The 15663-nt window shown below is 64.2% G+C and overlaps 1 protein-coding gene across 1 annotated transcript; it reads right to left on the bottom strand.

Moving 5' to 3' along the window:
- Positions 1 to 390: 390 nt before the first annotated feature.
- On the bottom strand, positions 391 to 15653 carry SMTNL2 (smoothelin like 2). The gene is made up of 8 exons (XM_072729979.1): positions 15137 to 15653; positions 9404 to 9494; positions 8728 to 8985; positions 8300 to 8369; positions 7213 to 7377; positions 6534 to 6651; positions 6161 to 6312; positions 391 to 1252 (listed from the first exon to the last, which is right to left on the bottom strand). The coding sequence occupies exons 1-8, from the start codon at positions 15533 to 15535 to the stop codon at positions 1126 to 1128; spliced, it is 1380 nt and encodes a 459-aa protein (XP_072586080.1). The 5' UTR covers positions 15536 to 15653; the 3' UTR covers positions 391 to 1125.
- Between the last annotated feature and the right edge of the window lie 10 nt (positions 15654 to 15663).

Raw genomic sequence — 15663 nt, 5'->3', positions numbered from 1 at the left:
ACATGGAAATTCTAGACATTTGTTCCTAAAACCCAACCTGCGGGAGGAGCGTTCCTGAGGAAGCTAACTGCACTGCGTCACATACAGACGTCCTGCGAGAAGCCTAGCACCTACTGCCTCAAACAGGGTCCTGTTCAAACAGCTCCGAAGCACTCCTAGGTGGGCTTCCTCCCCCGCGGGACCTTGGCAGCGCACTGGGGGAGGGGGGGTCCCTGTTCATGTCCCCCCAGCAGGGACAAGGGAGCCTCTCCAGCTACTGTGCCAACATGACTTTCATCCTCCTGGGCAGTGATGGGGTGGGGGGGATTTAAGCAGATTTTCATTGGAAACGCAGGCAAAATCCCTTGTCCATGGGCCCCACATCCCCAAACAGAAATAACAAATGCAAAGTGAAGTTTGACACGTGTTTTTATGTACAAACAGTCAACAGTACAGATGCAGTTACCTCCTATTAATATCTGCAGCAAATCCCCTAAAAAACATGAATGGAAACTACTCCTGTGCACAAACGGCCCCATCCTTCCCTAATCACATTAACCTCGGGAGGAGCCTGTTCTCAGCCCAACCCTCGTGGGGCCTCCCAGGAAGGATGGGGCACTTGGGGACCAGGTGGCACCCCCCACCCCCCAGAGAGCGGGGGTGACTTGGGGGCATGTGTTGCCTAGGCCCTGGCGAAGCTTCTTCCCTAGATGTGGTCTTGTCAGGCTGTCGCAGGGGCGTCCTCCCCGCTGCAGGGCCGAGGCCCAGAGCAGGAGAAGAGGGCCTAGGAGCACATGCGGACGAACGGACGAATGGAAGGAACCCTGGGTATTCTGACAAAACACACCTGGTCACAACGCAACCCCGGGAAGCCAATGTACCAAGTTCGGCAGCAGGAAAACAGACCTCACATTCCAGGATCCACAGGCAAGCCTTTTACGGGAAGGGACATAAGCACTTAGCACCCACTGCGCCAGCTGGCTCTCCCTATCCCTCGGGCCCGGCCACCGCCCATGTGGAGCACAGCGCGCAGCGCCCGCATCACACAACACAGCAGGCGGACGGCACGCCTTGCACCCCAAGCCAGCCGCCGAGCTCAGGGAGCTCCTCCTGGGCTCGGCCCTGGCAACACAGGCCCCACAGGCTTCATTCAAAGCGACGCAGGTGGTTGTACAGCGACTGGACGTAGGTGAAGACACACATGGGGTCCGGCTTGCGGCCCATCAGCATCATGTCCTCCACCTCGATGAGGCGCTCACAACTGGCCAGATTCCTACAACACAGAAGCCCCATCAGGACGTCAGGACAAGGGTACTGGCCACACCAGAAGCCCCACAACACCCCCTCCCCCAGGGTGGGGCCTCCCATGACCCCAGGAGACCTTGGGGGTCAGTGCTGCCCAGACCCCCACACCCAGAAACCCCCTAGTCGGTTTATGTCATCCCTGAAAAGCACCTCCTGTTCCAAGTTCCAGTGGAATTAACTTTCATTTCTGTTAGTCCAAATTTTACTAGCGACATTTTAGTGCAAGAATGAAACATCACCAAAACATTTATTGTGTGTCAGCGGCAGTGTGAGGAAAAATGAGCGTGAGCTACAAAATGTAGAGTAAATGAAGAAATAAATTCACCCCAGTGACACATAAACAGTGTTTTAGACCCTTTATGAGACCCACACACAGAGACTCTTCACGGTGACAAGACACACACCTGTGCACGTACTTTCTACCCCGAGATCTTCCCCCAATGCTTGTCTCCCCCCCAACCCTGCTCCCTCAGTGCAGGGCATGAACCGCTCACCTGATCTCGCCACCCGCTGGTGGGTCACCAGGGCCACGGTAGAAAGCTGCCCGCCCCCCTCCCACCCAGGCCCCAAGACGTGTGCTCTGGGAACCACGGGTCTAGCCTTCAGCCCTGGCATAGATGCCGCGATGGCTGGGCACTCTCTGGTGGTTTCCCCACCATCCCAGCTCCCGCGGCAGCGCCCACAGTGACAGGAGAGGACAGCGGGTGTCCTTCCCCACTCCGCAGCAGAATGCACCTCTGGGGTCCCGAGGTCCCTACGCCTCCCCTGTGACCAAGTGCATGGACTGTCGGGGTTCACAACCTGACCCCAGCCTCACGGACGTTGGGCGAGAATGACACGTGACTGCTCCTGGTATCTGTCCTGCTGCAGGAACCGTGGGGTGCGGGGCAGAGGGGGCCAGAGGGGTCTCCATGCATGCGGACCGCAGGGTGGTTGCCGTTTCCATCACCGGGCCCCGACTTAAAGAGCAAGCACGTGGACGGGGAAGGTCGGACTTCAGAACCTAAGCTGGTTCAGAGGTAAGTCTGCTGCTCAGTCCACGTCCTCGGCACAGTCAGACCCCAGCTGTGCCCCACAGGCTGGGGCGATGGCTGTGCTCGGAGGAGCTCACACCCAGTTCTGGTGGGTCCCTCGCGCTCCCGGGCCCTGAACACTGGCCAGCCCCCAGACCCCTCTACCAGAAACCCAGCATCACAGCCACATGCACACCAGGTCCCGGCCCACTACCACCTGCCCGTTGGTCTGGAGCCGGTCCTATGAGGGAACCCAGGGGCCCCGTGAGGTCACCGGGGGCTTGATCTCATGCAGGGCGCCCCCAGCGGCCCAGGCTGGGGACCCCTGTGCCTTGTTGTGGGGGAAGGGTTGCCAATTCATGTCCTGGGACCTGCAGGCACCTGCCCAGCTATTGTTCAGCACCCGCTGTGCTCTTTGCCCGCCCACCTGCCCGCCAGCCCAGGGCTGCCTCAGGGATCCCAGGCCATGTGAGCTGACCCCACATGTGTGCCAGGCCATCCTCCCTCCCAAGCTAAGTGAGAGTCATGTCATTACAGCCCCAGCATCAGCCTGGGAAGAGGCTGGAGAGCTGGCCTCCAAACCTGGGGAGGAAGCACCAGTGCTATGGGCAGCTCTGCGTCCTCTCCCCACGGGCAAGGGGCCGGTGTCCCCTGACGTCACAGAAGCTCCCCTCCCATTCCTTGGGCTCCTGAGCGTCTGGCCCCTCAAGTCTGTTCTCAGCTCGCGTTTCCCTATCTCTGGTGCTAGAAGCGAATCCTCGGGGAATCTTCCTGTCACGTCTTTCCCCAAAGCTACTCCGCTCTGGTTTCCTCACTGAGCCTCTAGGGGCACCTGGGACTCTCCGTGCTGCCTGTCATGTCTCCCCGGCCACCTCTCCACCATCTCACCCCAGGGCGCCCAGGGTTGCAGGCAGCTCCCGCCTGCACGTTTGGCTCCACCCACTGGCACCCCTGCCTTCACCACCAGGGTGGCCTCCTGGTTGCCACTTCATTGCCACCCTGTTGGGAAGCCACCGCCAAACAGGCCTGGCCCCGGCCCCACCCACCCCCCTCATCCCCCCAGCCCCCCAGCCACAAGGGCACCGGCAGGATTCCCAGAAGCCGCACACACAGGCTAAAGGACATTCTAGAATCACAATGCAAGGGAAGGAAGGTGACCTTCCACAGTGACTTCTGTAAAACTCTGCGAGTCTCGAAAATAGCGGAGGCCCCTTCTCCCTCTTTAAAATGTTGAGCATCACCGACCTAGACTGCGGCCTCCCACGTACGCTCGACTCCCTAATCCCCGACGGTGCTCATAAGAGCAAGGCAGCTTAACCAAGGCCGTCGCCACAGGGAGTGGGCACCTCGGCCGCCACAGGGACCCTGACTAACACCCACCCGCCGCCGGTTTTAAACGAACTCCCTGAGCCCGGCCTGGCCCGGGGGGACGAGGGCTCCAGAGGGCTCGGGAGGGCTCCGGCCCAGCGCCGAGACCAGTCCGTCCACACGGGGCTGGCTGAGGGGCCGCGGGGGAGGGGCTTGAGGGGTTATTTTTACTCCTGTAAAAGCCACTGCGCCCGCGGATGCCAGGTCGGGCTGCGGCCTCCCGGCTGGTTTCACACGCAGACACATGAGCACCACAAATAGCCTGAAGCCCCTTCTGCCGGGCGTAACCCGAGAGCAGGGCACATTCCCCACAGGGCAAGCGGGAGCCTCGGCACTCGAGCACCCAGGGGACCAGAGACGGCAGGGAGCAGCTGCAGAGGGTGGCCCCACGCACCCACCCAGCCCCCTTCGTAAGAAGGCTTGTCTTCCCGCTTTCCAAGCCCGGGGGACACCCATCTGGGCTGCGGGTTCACCATCCTGTCAACCCTGCATCACTCACACAGACCGGGCCTCAGGGACCCTTGGGGCGGTGGTTAGGGGGAGAAGGGGCAGTAGCCACCGTGTCCACAGCCTGGATGGGGTAGGGTGGCCGGCTGACACGTCTCTGCACTTCTTGGCCCTGCCCACACACTCTCTCCCCAACATGAGCTGACTCCATGTTTCAGGGGCCTGTCCGCCCTCTTGTCCGCAGGCTGTGACCCCCGAGAGTCCAGGCCCTCTCGCCACCGGCCCTGCCCCCTGCACAGCCCCACATGTCTACTGGTCCACCAAGGATGCTCTGCCCAGAACAAACACCCAGCACCCCTCCAGCAAGCAACCCTGTGTCTGCATCCCTCTCCGAGCAGCCGCCGTCCTCCGGGGATGGCCTCAGGGACCTGTGAGGTCACCTCCCACAAGCGCCCAGGGGAAGCCACTCCTGCCCACACAGGGTGTCCCCGGGCACCTGCCCTGCAGCCCCTCAAGGCGGGAGAGAAGCCAGAGCAGACCCTCAGGGGCAGGCACAATGTTTCCCCTCCCCAGCCCAGGGACACTGGGCCAGGTCTTGGCCCCCTATGAGCCTGGGGTAGTGGGGAAGCTGAAGATCGCCCCCAGGGCCAAGCATAGAAGGCACATGTGCCCCAAACCTGGAGGCTCCGGGAGCTCAACCCTTGTCCTGGGAAAGCACAAAGATGGCTCTAGAAGGCTCCCACTGCCTGCAAGCAGGGGGGCGGGGTGCTCCCCATGATGTAGGACGCAGGGACAACCACCACCCCGGTGGCCCTGCTCCTCACCTGGCCCACCCCAGGCCAGGCCATGGCACCCAGAACTCCAGGCGCGGCCTCACCAGCCGGGATGCACCCCAGGGGCCTGCACCAGCACCCCGGGCCTGCACACTCATGGCACTGCCATCTCTGGGCTCCTGGCAATCGGGCCTACCCCTCCAAGCGCCCCTCCCCAATGCCCAGCCGCCCCCTTGGCTCCACTTCCCCACCGTCTGGGTCCAGTTGCATAACAGGCTCCATCCAGAGCTGTTTCTGTGATTAGGGTAACAGCTAATCCCCCGCAGCCGAGAAGGATAAGGCTCCTAAAGTACATAGGGGCCCTGGTGACCCTGAGGGGGCCCGGTGTCTGGCATGTCCCCTGAGACCCCACCACAGGGGGAACGCCCACGTGCCCACAGCGCAGCCAAGGAGCCCAGGGCCGGGGTCTCCATCCTGCGATGCTGCGGCTCCAGGAGGGTCTCCTTACCCTGCCCTGGCCTCTGGGTGTCCAGGCCTGCTGCAGGCCAACCCCCTGCTCGAGGCAAGGCAAGAACTGGGGGGCTTACATCACAGACACAGATTGTGTCTGGTGTAATCTGGCCTTGGGGCAGATTAATGTTTGGGCAGGAAACGGCTTCAGAGGCCTCCCTTCTGCTAACCTTCCCCCGCTTCATCCCCGCAGCCCTACGCGCCCTCCACACATTGTCTCCCGGCCCCCGCTCTCTGCAACCTGACAGCGTCCAGCCCACCAGGCCCATGAGAGGGCAGAGCCCTGGCCCCCCAGCTCCTCCCGTCAGCACCATGAGTTGGTGCGTCAACTGCCAGGCCTGTGAGCACAGCCCAGTGCCAGGCAGGCCAGCCCAGGGGCTGAGGCTCCCCAAGTGCCAGGGGTCCCACAGTCGCCCCCCTCAATGTCCTCCTGACAAGCCAGGCTCAGGATGGCAGGCGATTTCCCATCAAATGCCAGAACAACACCTCCTTCCTGGGGAAGTTTCAAAAACATAGCCCTGAGAGCACAGGCCAGGCACCCTGGGAGACCCCAGCCCACCCCCACCCACCCACCCCAAGCCCATCAGGGGCTGGCCTCCCAGACCGCACCCCAGGGCTCAGGCAGGAGCTGCGAGTAGAGCATGTGTGGGCAACCCCTGCAGGCTCTGGTCACACCAGAGGGCCTCACACCCGCCTACTCCGTGCTCCCCGTGCTCCCCGTGCCCCCCCAGGGCCACTGCCGAGCACAGGGGTCACTGCACTCACTCAGCCGTGCTGAAGGCCAGCTCGAAGTTCTTTTGCCGCTGCGAGGGGCTCAGAGCACCATAGTCAAAGGCATCGGGAAAGAAGGAGTGCACCAGGGCGCAGAAGGCCATCCCATCGCTCCAGCTGGAGGAGAAGTTCTGCAGGTCCACATGCTTCAGGCGGGCAGGGGGCAATGCAGGGGATGAGCGGGGCGGGGGCATGGCTTCCCACACACAGCCCTTCCAGCCCTGCCACCCAGCCCCAGGCTGAGGCCCAGACACTGCTCAGATGCAGACGCACCCATCCCCGGGTTCTGGAGCACCTGCTGTAAAGGCCAGCCCCTGGGGTTGCAGCCCGCCCGCCCCAGCCAGGAGGGGGCCCAGGCCAGGCCCACCTGGTAGCCCACAGTCTTCTTGCGGCACCACTCGAGCAGGAGCTGCTTGATGCTGCTGGCACTGGCCACGCCGAAGCTCTGTGAGCGCTTCAGCTTGGCCCGCACCTCACCTCTCCCCCTGTACAAAGAGCGCAGGCCAGAGTGGGGAGGCCGTAGGGGGCCGCCAGCAGCCACTCTGTCCTCCCAGAGGTCCCCGGGGCCCCTGGACGACGTGTGGGCACATGGCCTCCCCCCACCATACGGGGCAAGACTGCCCTCCCCCCAGCCAGGGATTGGGGGTCACCAGGTCATCCTGGGACACAGGACTTGAGCCTGCCCCCTGCTCCTCTGACCCTCTATCCTAGCCACCCCCAGGGAGGGCCTCCTCATGCCCCAGGACATCCCCGAACCCCAAGATTAGGCGGTGTGGCTCAGCAGGCACATGCCGAGGTCACCTCCCTTGGTGAGGGGAGGAAGCCAGGAGTGGGGGGTGTACTTGCCACACAAAGTAGGGCCCCACCCTGCACACGGCACTGGGTACCCATGCCAACAACAGCACACAGCTCCCCCCAGGAACCCAACCCTTGACCCCTATGGTCTCTCCGGGCCGCCCAGACACCAAGGGGTGCCTCTAACGGGGCAGGACAGGGCCTCCTACCTCCCCATCCCCGTGGCTCCCACCCGGCAGGGGTGTCCCTACTTGCCAGCTGTGTCCTGCTCCCACTTCTCAAACAGTGCCTTCCGGGCCTGCGTTCCCGAAGTGCGGGGCAGCGTCTGCGACCTTACCAGCTCCCGGCGCCGGGCCTGCAAGGTGGCCGGCGGTGGGGGCGAGGGGGGTGACTGGGGTAGCATGGCCTGCGGTGGGCTGAGGAGAGAACCGTGTGTCAAGAGCAGCCTGGCCACACACAGGTCCAGGGTCCCTCCTGTGGAGTGATGGGGTAGGGGGCCTGCAGCAGAAACACAGGAGGCTCTGCCCGCCACCCTTTGGAGGTGCCCCAACCTGTGGAGCTGGTTCTCTGGCAGCATCAGTCCAGAGTGGAGGCCAGCCCATGACAGGGAGGGACAGCAGTCCCATAATCACCCCTTGGCAGGTGCCAACTGCTAGGGTGGGGGTGGGGGTCCTCCCAGGGCAGAAGGTGACCCCAAGCCAGCCCCAGGCCCCCCTCCGCCCCCACTGGACAAGACCCCTTTTGTTTCCTCCTCAACAATCTGCCAGAAAGTCACAATTTTCCTTTCTCATGACAAAAGGAGCCCAGCCAGTCCCCTGCCTCCTCACCAGCTCCTCTTTGCGCAGCTGGCCTGGGGGCACAGGGACAGCTGCCAGCGGGAGGGGCCTTTCCAGGTGCCTCGTCCCTCCCTCATCCTTCTCCTCCCCCCTTCCCCCTCCGTCGTCCCCCTAGAAAGCACCCAGCTGAAGGAGCCCAGCCCACGGATGAGGACAGCCTCCCACTGCCTGTCCTCTGGGGGGTCAGGGACACGGCCTCCTGTCCTCCCACAGCCCTGATGGGAGGAGGAGTCCTCCATGGCCACATTTCTCCACATGACACCATCAGAGGATGCCGCCCCCCTCCCCACGTAGCCTCCCAGCCCTAATCTGGCCCCACAGCCCTACGACCCTGTGACCCTGCAGCCCTATGACCCCATCACCTTGTGGCCCTATGACCCTGTGACACTGTGGCCCTACGGCCCCACACCCTGGCCCTGGAGCTCTGGGTCAGCTCAGAAGGCACCTGCTAGTGGCCTGAGAACCCGAGGCCATCCCCACAAGCATCCTCACCCTGACCCACCTGTTGCTGTTCCTGCCAGCAGACGCTGCCCCATAGCTGGAACTCGAGCACGGGTCTGGGGGGTTCTTCTCTATGGGACAAGCAGAAAGGGAAGTAGCCCCAGCAGCCATCCTCCCTTCCCTGCCCCAGACAGGCGGGTGCCCTGGGCTTAGCCATGGCCCATGGTCAGGGGAGGAGCACAGAGAGAACAGGTCCCATCTGTGCTCCCCATCTCAGAGAGCGCGGCCCCAGCCCTGAGCTGGGGACCTACATGGTATCCCCAGAGCCCAGGAGCATCACCAGGGCACAGGCCGTGGACAGCCACAATGGGGCTGCAGGGCTCCAGCTCTTTGGGGTTTGGTGCCACCCCCCACCATGTGCCCTGCCTGCCCTCCCACCTGGATGCAGGGTTGTCCCCAGGTCCCCAGGTCACGCTCTCCTGCTCCTACCGCTGAGTGCCGCAGTCCAGGCAGTGGTGGCCTCACTGGGGCTCAGGCTGAGGGCCCCCAGGACAGCGGCAGACGTGGGCGACAGAGCCGCGGCCGAGGTCTCCCCTGAGAACTTCTCAGGCATCCGAGTGGTGGCCGTGACAGGCTGATGAGGCAGTCCCAAGGAGAGGCTCACGGGGCGAGGCCAGGGGGGCTCTGGTGCTGGGAAGGTTTGGGCAGCCTCGGCAGGTCCATCGCCCACACCTGGAGCATGTGACCCTGGGGGGCGGTGCAGGTCAGCCACAGCGTAGGGCCTCAGAGCTCCCCAGCAGGATGCTAGCCTCCCGACCCCCCTCCCACCTCCTCCAAGAAAGCCTCCCAGGTCTCCCTCCCTGGGGACACCTCAACGCTCCACCCAGAGTCCAGGTCTGGCCCCAGCCGTCTCTTGGTCAGCTCAGGACACCCTAGCTGGCCTGTTGTCTGCTCCACAGGCTGCCTAGACCACTCCTCAGGCCCTGTTCGTTTCTCCAGCGACAGAGAAGCTCACTGCCTCCTGGGAGCTTCCATCTTCCTCTGTGTTTAAAAAGTTCTTCCACTCTTCGGGGCAGCCCCTCTGACTGCTGCAGTCCAGGGTCAGGCGCTCTCTGGTCGTGGACGCAAGCCCCCAAGCCACCCCTCCCAGGCCATGGGCCCCTACCTGCTCCTGGCTGGTGCCCATTCTCGATGATGCCAGGGTCCGATGCCTTCCTGGCATCCGCCTCACCGGCTTCATCCTGGAAATCCACACTCTGCGGAGACACCGCCACCAAGGGGGCTGTCAGGCAGGCCAGCTGCCCACCCTCAAAGTCATCATCTAAAGCCTGTCCTTGCCCGGGCAGGGGGTGGGGGCAAACACACTCCAGTTTGAGAAGCAGCCCCCGGAAGACACAGAAACAGGCCCAGGCCACATGGCAAGCCCCGCTGCTGACCTCTGGGACCCCACAAACCTGCCCCAAAGTGCCGGACACCAAAGGTCAGGACCAAGGGCTCCGAGGTGCCACGTGCAGTGTGGCCTGGCCCCCTCCCAGACCTCTCCCCAGCTGGGGGAGCCTGGCCCCTTGGTCCCAGTCGGCGGGCAGCTCGGGCCCTGGTCATAGCCGGCAGGCAGCTCTGCCACCTTCATGGGGGCTGCCCAGGCAGAATCAGAAGGGGTCTATGCTGACCTCGGGCACCAAAGACCTTTCATGGGACCCAGGGTCATGTGTCAGCCTGGAGTTTGAGGGCTGCCTGGCTCCCGGGGGCCCCTCTGTCATCTTCTCTGCGTCACAGCAGAGCCAACACCCCCAGCCCCCGGCCTGGCCAGTGTCCTGGTCGCACCACCAACCCCTGTGCTGCTTCTCGGGGGAGGATCATGCCCTGTGTGGGCCCATTTCTCCGTCGGAGGCAAGGCAGCTACAGAAGTCCCATCCGGGCCTCTAGCAGGGGTCAGGCCCTTTTTCTGGGCTGTTCCACATAAACCAGCTCACTGGGCAGATGGAACCAGGGCCCAGGGAAGGGATAGTCTCCTCCGCAGGGGCCTGGCCACTCACTGCGAGGGAAGTGAGAGGCAGGGGACATCTGCCCAGCAGAAAGGGGATGCGGGCTGACGGCCACTGGGGCTCTGCGAAGATGCTGGCCATGTCCTTCCACAGACGCGTCCAAGCAAGGCCCCCAGAGGAGTGACAAAGCCCATCCCGGACCCCAGGTGGCACAGCCCGTCCTGCGGGCACCCCTCTGCCAAGCCAGCCTGAGAGCCTATGCCTCCAAAAGACCTCCTCCAGCCCAGTGGGTCAGGGAGGCCTCCCAGAGGTGGCAGCACCCATGCCCAGTCTGCAGCCAGCCAGGGCGATGGGGATAGGAGTCTGTTCCCAGCACAGGGACTAATCTGTAGAAAGAGACTTCAAAGCACAAAGCGTCCCAGTCTGGTGGCCAGAGATGCACCACACAGCCCCCGGGGCCAGCCCACACGGGACACGGGGCATTGGCTGGGCCACACAGAGGGACGCAGAGCACTGGGGACATAAGCAGACATGGAAAGAGGGCCGATGCCTACTGTAAGCCTGGGCTGTGGATCAGAGGGACGCGAGGATGAAGGGGGGAGCGCCGGTTGGGAAATAAGGACGAGGTCTGACACACATGGCATGTGAGTTGTCCCCCTCACCAGGGACCTGAGGTCAAAGCACAGCTGGCGTATGGGCCTCACACTTGAGGAAGGAGGGAGAAGAGGCATCCTGGGTCCCGAGCACAGCAGAGGAAGAGCTGGCCAGGGGCTCACAGGCGGGACCCTGGACAAGGGGCGAGGCATCCACCCAGGAGGAGTGGCTAGAGGGGTGGGGAGATGTAAGGGGGGTATCAGGAGGGTGGGCGTGCCCACAAAGGCCTAGGGTCCAGGAAGGGGTCGTGATGAGCTCTGGACAGTGCCTGTTGAGTTTAAGAACTGAGTCAGAGGGTGGGGACCTGGGGGAGAAGCTGGGGTGAGCTTTAGCCATGGGGGGGGCCCAAGGGGCTCATCCACATGGAACAGGTGGGGGTCCCTGCAGAAGTGAGAAAGGACAGGACTCAGGAGGATGGGGCAGGGGGCCAGGCCCACTCACAGGCACAGCAGGGAAGGGGGCACCTGCCAGCACCCCAGGGCCACACGCTGGCTGGCTTCAAGCCAACTCGGAAAGAGAAGAAACAACCAGTCCACCCAGCGCCCACCCCCCCTCCTGCCAGCCCTGGGGTCTCCGTGTCCCCACCACCACCTGCCCTCGTCTGGTCCAACCGGTGCCACAGGTTCAGGGAGCAGCCGGGAGGGACAGGCTGCTGGTGAACCTGTTTCCCAGGAATGTGGGTCTGGGGGAGCCTAGGTGTCTGCCCCTGCACGTTGCAGGGCCCCCACCCAGTGACGTGGGGGCAGGGTGTTGACCGGCCAGATTCCCTCCCGTGGAGCGGCCAGACCGCAGCAGCTGGAGTGGGGGCTGAGACCAGATGCCCAGGGTCCCCTGCCCCTCGCTCATGGGGAGGCCTCTTCAGAGACCACCCCCGACCTCATCATCACACAGCCCAGCAGCATGATGGTGGGGGCAGCGGCACCTCGACTCACACAGCTAGCTAATGGAGCCTGTGTCCAAGGCGCCCAGGTCTCCCGCCCCAACCTGACAGTTTGCCCACAAGGTGCTCTGGCCTCCCAGAGAACAGGGGGACAGCCCAGCAGGAATGTGCCCCCCGGAGCCTGGGGCAGGCTGAACCCCACCCCCCCTGCACCTGTTGTGGCTGGATGAGGGGAAAGAGATGGGTGACAATGGGCAACCACCCCAGCAGGACCTCTGTACAGCCGGGGCGAGGGGCCCCTGTGTGCTGAGACAGGAGTCACCAGGGGCCTAGGGGTGGGGAAGTGGTCCCCGAGAGGCGGCTGGTGCACCCCAAGGTACCCCTCTGGGCTTTGTGTTCAGAGGAGCGAGCCCAGGCCTGGGCACACGGTGCAGGAGGTGCAGGGTGAGTGACTTTGGGGACTCGGGAAATACATCGCTCCTGCTGAAAAGGTCATACTGACTTAGTGGGGTGCAGGGACTTTCAGGGGTTCCTCCTGCAGCCACAGCCCCCTCTGACCGTGGCCCCTCCACCCACGCTCACACTGGGTTCTCTAGACCTAGTACAAATGCGTCCCGAGGGCAGTGACCTCTCCTATTGCGTCTGGAGAGGAAGACTGATAAGGGAGTCTGGTTTCTCTCGCAGGCAGCCCGACTCCTGGCAGTGTCCCCAGGGCCTGCAGCGCCTCTGCCCGAGGACGCGGTGGCTCCAGATATGCCTGCCCAGGTGCCTGGCCCAGCCCAGCCTCAGGCTGCCGCTACACACGCTTGTGAACGGATCCGGCTGCTCTCGCTGTCACAAGCGCCTGGCCAGTCCAGCCCAACTGCTTCAGACGCAGAGAAACTGAGGCCCAACCCCAAGGCCTCACAGCAAAGGTGACAGGAGCAGCTCCTGCCTGCTCTAGGGACGCGGGCCTCCCACTCCACTGCCCTGCCCTCTCCGTCCTCCTGGCACTCCCCTCGCCGCACCTCTGTCTTCCCACCATCGTGCAAGGCCAAAGGTACATGTGCCCAAAAGCGGATAACTCCATCAACTCTCTCCCTCTACATTCAGGGGACGTTGGTACACTGAGCATGACCCACCCCCTACATTTGCACCCAGCACTTCGAGATAGCAGGAAGCAGAAAGTTCCCTAAATCTCACTGATGGCAGAGGGGCAGGGTAACAGCAGCCCTAACTGGACCTCGCAGACTCGGGCTAGCCCAGGGGCCTAGCCCGAAGTCGACCCCTGTCGGTGACCAAGCCCCCATCGCGGGTCACGCCCCACGAGCAGGGACATGTACGTGGCTCCATGCGGCCCCGTCGACCACCAGAAACTGGTGGGAAGCCCATGTCCGCACTCCTGAGATGGGGGCTGCATGCAAAGTGGGGGCCCGCATGGCTGTCAGTTAAGGGGATGCTGACCCCCTGGATACCTGGGCCATCCTCCACCCACATGCTTCCCGCAGCTGCAGCCCGCTGTCCCACCAAGTCTCTGCCCCCGTGCCCTAAGAAGCCATAGCGTTCCTGCGACCCAGCCGCTTCCTCCCGGAGGGCTGCCCTCCTGACCTCTAAGACAGGGCTCCCGCTGGGCTGCTGGGTACCTGACATCACCTCCACCCAAGGCTCCGGCCTCAACTTCTCCTTCTGTACAATTGCCCCGAAGACCTGGCCCACTTAGGGCTTTGGCTGCGGGCTCTGCCCTGGTACCTCCCCACCATCCAACCTCCACCAGATCTGAGCCTCCGACCACCCTGGGGCTGCCCCTCGTGCTCAGCATGACCCAACCACAACCCAGCACCTCCAGCAGCTCCCCGGTGGCCAGGCTCCTGCCTGCACCCAGACACCCCCTCACCTGGCTGATCCCTCCCCAGGCAGCCGCAGGTCTCCATCCACCCAGCCCCACCCCAGGTCAGACGGTCTTCTCTCCCAGGGCCCCTCATGTACCCCAGCCTGGGTCCAGCCACCCTGCACCCTGCCATCCGTCCTTGCGGGAGCTTGCATGTGGCTACAAGGAAGACCCTGTTCCCCCTTGTCCAGCACCCTCCCCCTCCCTCTCCACCCCATAACCAAGAGGACCAGCTCCTCTCAGGTGAGCATGGCCAATTCCCATGGAGATAGATGACTGGAGAGCCCCACGAATGAGCAAGTGTGTGCACATACATGTTTGTATACACATAACCCAGACATTATTCTTCTGAAACCTTGGGCAGCTGCTGCCACAAGCAGACAGGAGCACATGAACTCAACTTCAGAAACAGCTGATGACACAGTTTACCAGGCACGTGTGAGCTCACGGTGGTGACTTTACACCACAAACGCGTAGTGAGTTGTGTTCACAGGACAGAATTAAGCGTGTCTGTACATCCAGGACTTCACCCAGAGCACTGCCACCACCATGGGTTGAAGAATGTCTTGCCCCCGGGGTACCAAGTCCCCAGGCGGCCTTCACAATTCTCTCCCCTCCCCTCTCATTCAGTTTAGCTCTGTTGGGCCTGCACGCGCGGCCCCCAGCCCACCTCCACCTGCGCCAGCAGCAGGAGACGGGGCTGGGACGCCCACTGGGAAGTGGCTCCCCCCTGGGGCCAGCTCCCACCCAGCATGGCCCCCTAGGGGCCGGAGCTCATCTGCTCCCCCTCCTCCTGGCCCCGTGAGGGACAGCCCAGCCCACTCAGGAGATCTGAACTGAGGGACTAAACCAAGGAGGGGCAGCAGGTGCAAATGAGTCACACCCAGACCCTGGAAACCCAACCCCAGAGCACATGCCTGAGCAGAGTGGAAAACCCCACCTAAGAGCCACTGCACACACCATGGAAACCTTCTCCCGGCCTCTCCAGGGGGCCCCAGGCTCAGGGTAGTGCCCTGTCCAGCCGGCCTCCCCCACCCCCGCGCGGGTACTGACCCCAGGAAGCTAGAGACTGCCATCTCTCCCGACCCCTGCTGGCTCCCCAACGCGGTCCCTGGACCACATAGTGTCTTCCTGGCGACCCCCTCTCTCTCACACGCAGGGGGTACTGAGTTCTCAATCTGGGTTAATTAATAACGAGAGCCGTCAGGCCTCAGTGAAGCGGGGGTGCAGGTGGGGCAGTCGGGGGCTGCTGACCATTCGGACTGGTCAGGGGCCCTGCCTCAGCGCCACGGGGACAAAGAGGAGAGGGAGACAGAACAGGGCCTGGCTCCAGAGAAAGGAGGGGGCCCGGGACAGGTGCAGCGGGCGCCCCGGCCCTCTCCTGCTGCGGGTGGGGGCCGGACCCCCGCAGCCCCCAGCCCAGAAGACCCGACGAGGCTGGGAGCACGCACTGGAGGCGGAGGGGCGGCCCCGGGAGCGCAGCCCTCCCACATCCCCCCGCCCCAGGCTCACCTGGCCACGGCCGGACAGCGAGAAGGTGGCGTGGCTGGCGAAGCGCGCGGAGCCCAGGCGGGGCGCGCGGCCGGGGGCGGCGGGCGCGGCCGGGGGGCTGTGCGTGCCGGGCGAGCCTGCGGCGGGGGCCTGCCCGGTCCCCAAGCCCAGCGCCTCCACCTGCCGCGTCAAGCGCTCGAGCTGCGACTGCAGCCGCTGGTTGTCGCGCTGCAGCTCGGCCACCGTGCGCGCCAGCGGGCCGGCCAGGCGCAGCGCCTCGGCCACGCGCCTCTCCACGCCGCGCTGCAGCCCCTGCATGTCCTCGTGCAGCGCGCGCACCGCGCCCTCCAGCGCCGCCTCGTAGCGGCCCAGCGCCTCTCGCACGGTGCGCGCCTCCTCGGCGTCGGGGCCGGGCTCCATGGCCCCGCGGGGCACGCGGGCCGAGCGCGGGTCTGCGGGGAGAGGACACCAGCGCCGCCGCTGCTCCGGGCTGCGACTGGCCGCCCCCGGCTGGGCTCGCGGGAGGGGCGGAGGGAGGCGCGGGCGGC

This window comes from Vulpes vulpes, chromosome 12 (genome assembly GCF_048418805.1).
Source record: "Vulpes vulpes isolate BD-2025 chromosome 12, VulVul3, whole genome shotgun sequence".
Lineage (NCBI taxonomy): Eukaryota > Metazoa > Chordata > Mammalia > Carnivora > Canidae > Vulpes > Vulpes vulpes.
The sequence above is the reverse complement of the archived record's forward strand: the minus strand, read 5'-3'. Positions and strand labels throughout refer to the sequence as shown.

Excerpts from the sequence above, each read along its gene's own strand:
- SMTNL2 (XM_072729979.1), bottom strand. The coding sequence starts at position 15,535 with ATGGAGCCCGGCCCCGACGCCGAGGAGGCGCGCACCGTGCGAGAGGCG. Across the intron at positions 9,495-15,136 it reads CGCTGTCCGGCCGTGGCCAG|AGTGTGGATTTCCAGGATGA; the intron begins GTGAGCCTGGGG and ends GTGTCTCCGCAG. Across the intron at positions 1,253-6,160 it reads CTGGCCTTCAGCACGGCTGA|GAATCTGGCCAGTTGTGAGC; the intron begins GTGAGTGCAGTG and ends TCTGTGTTGTAG.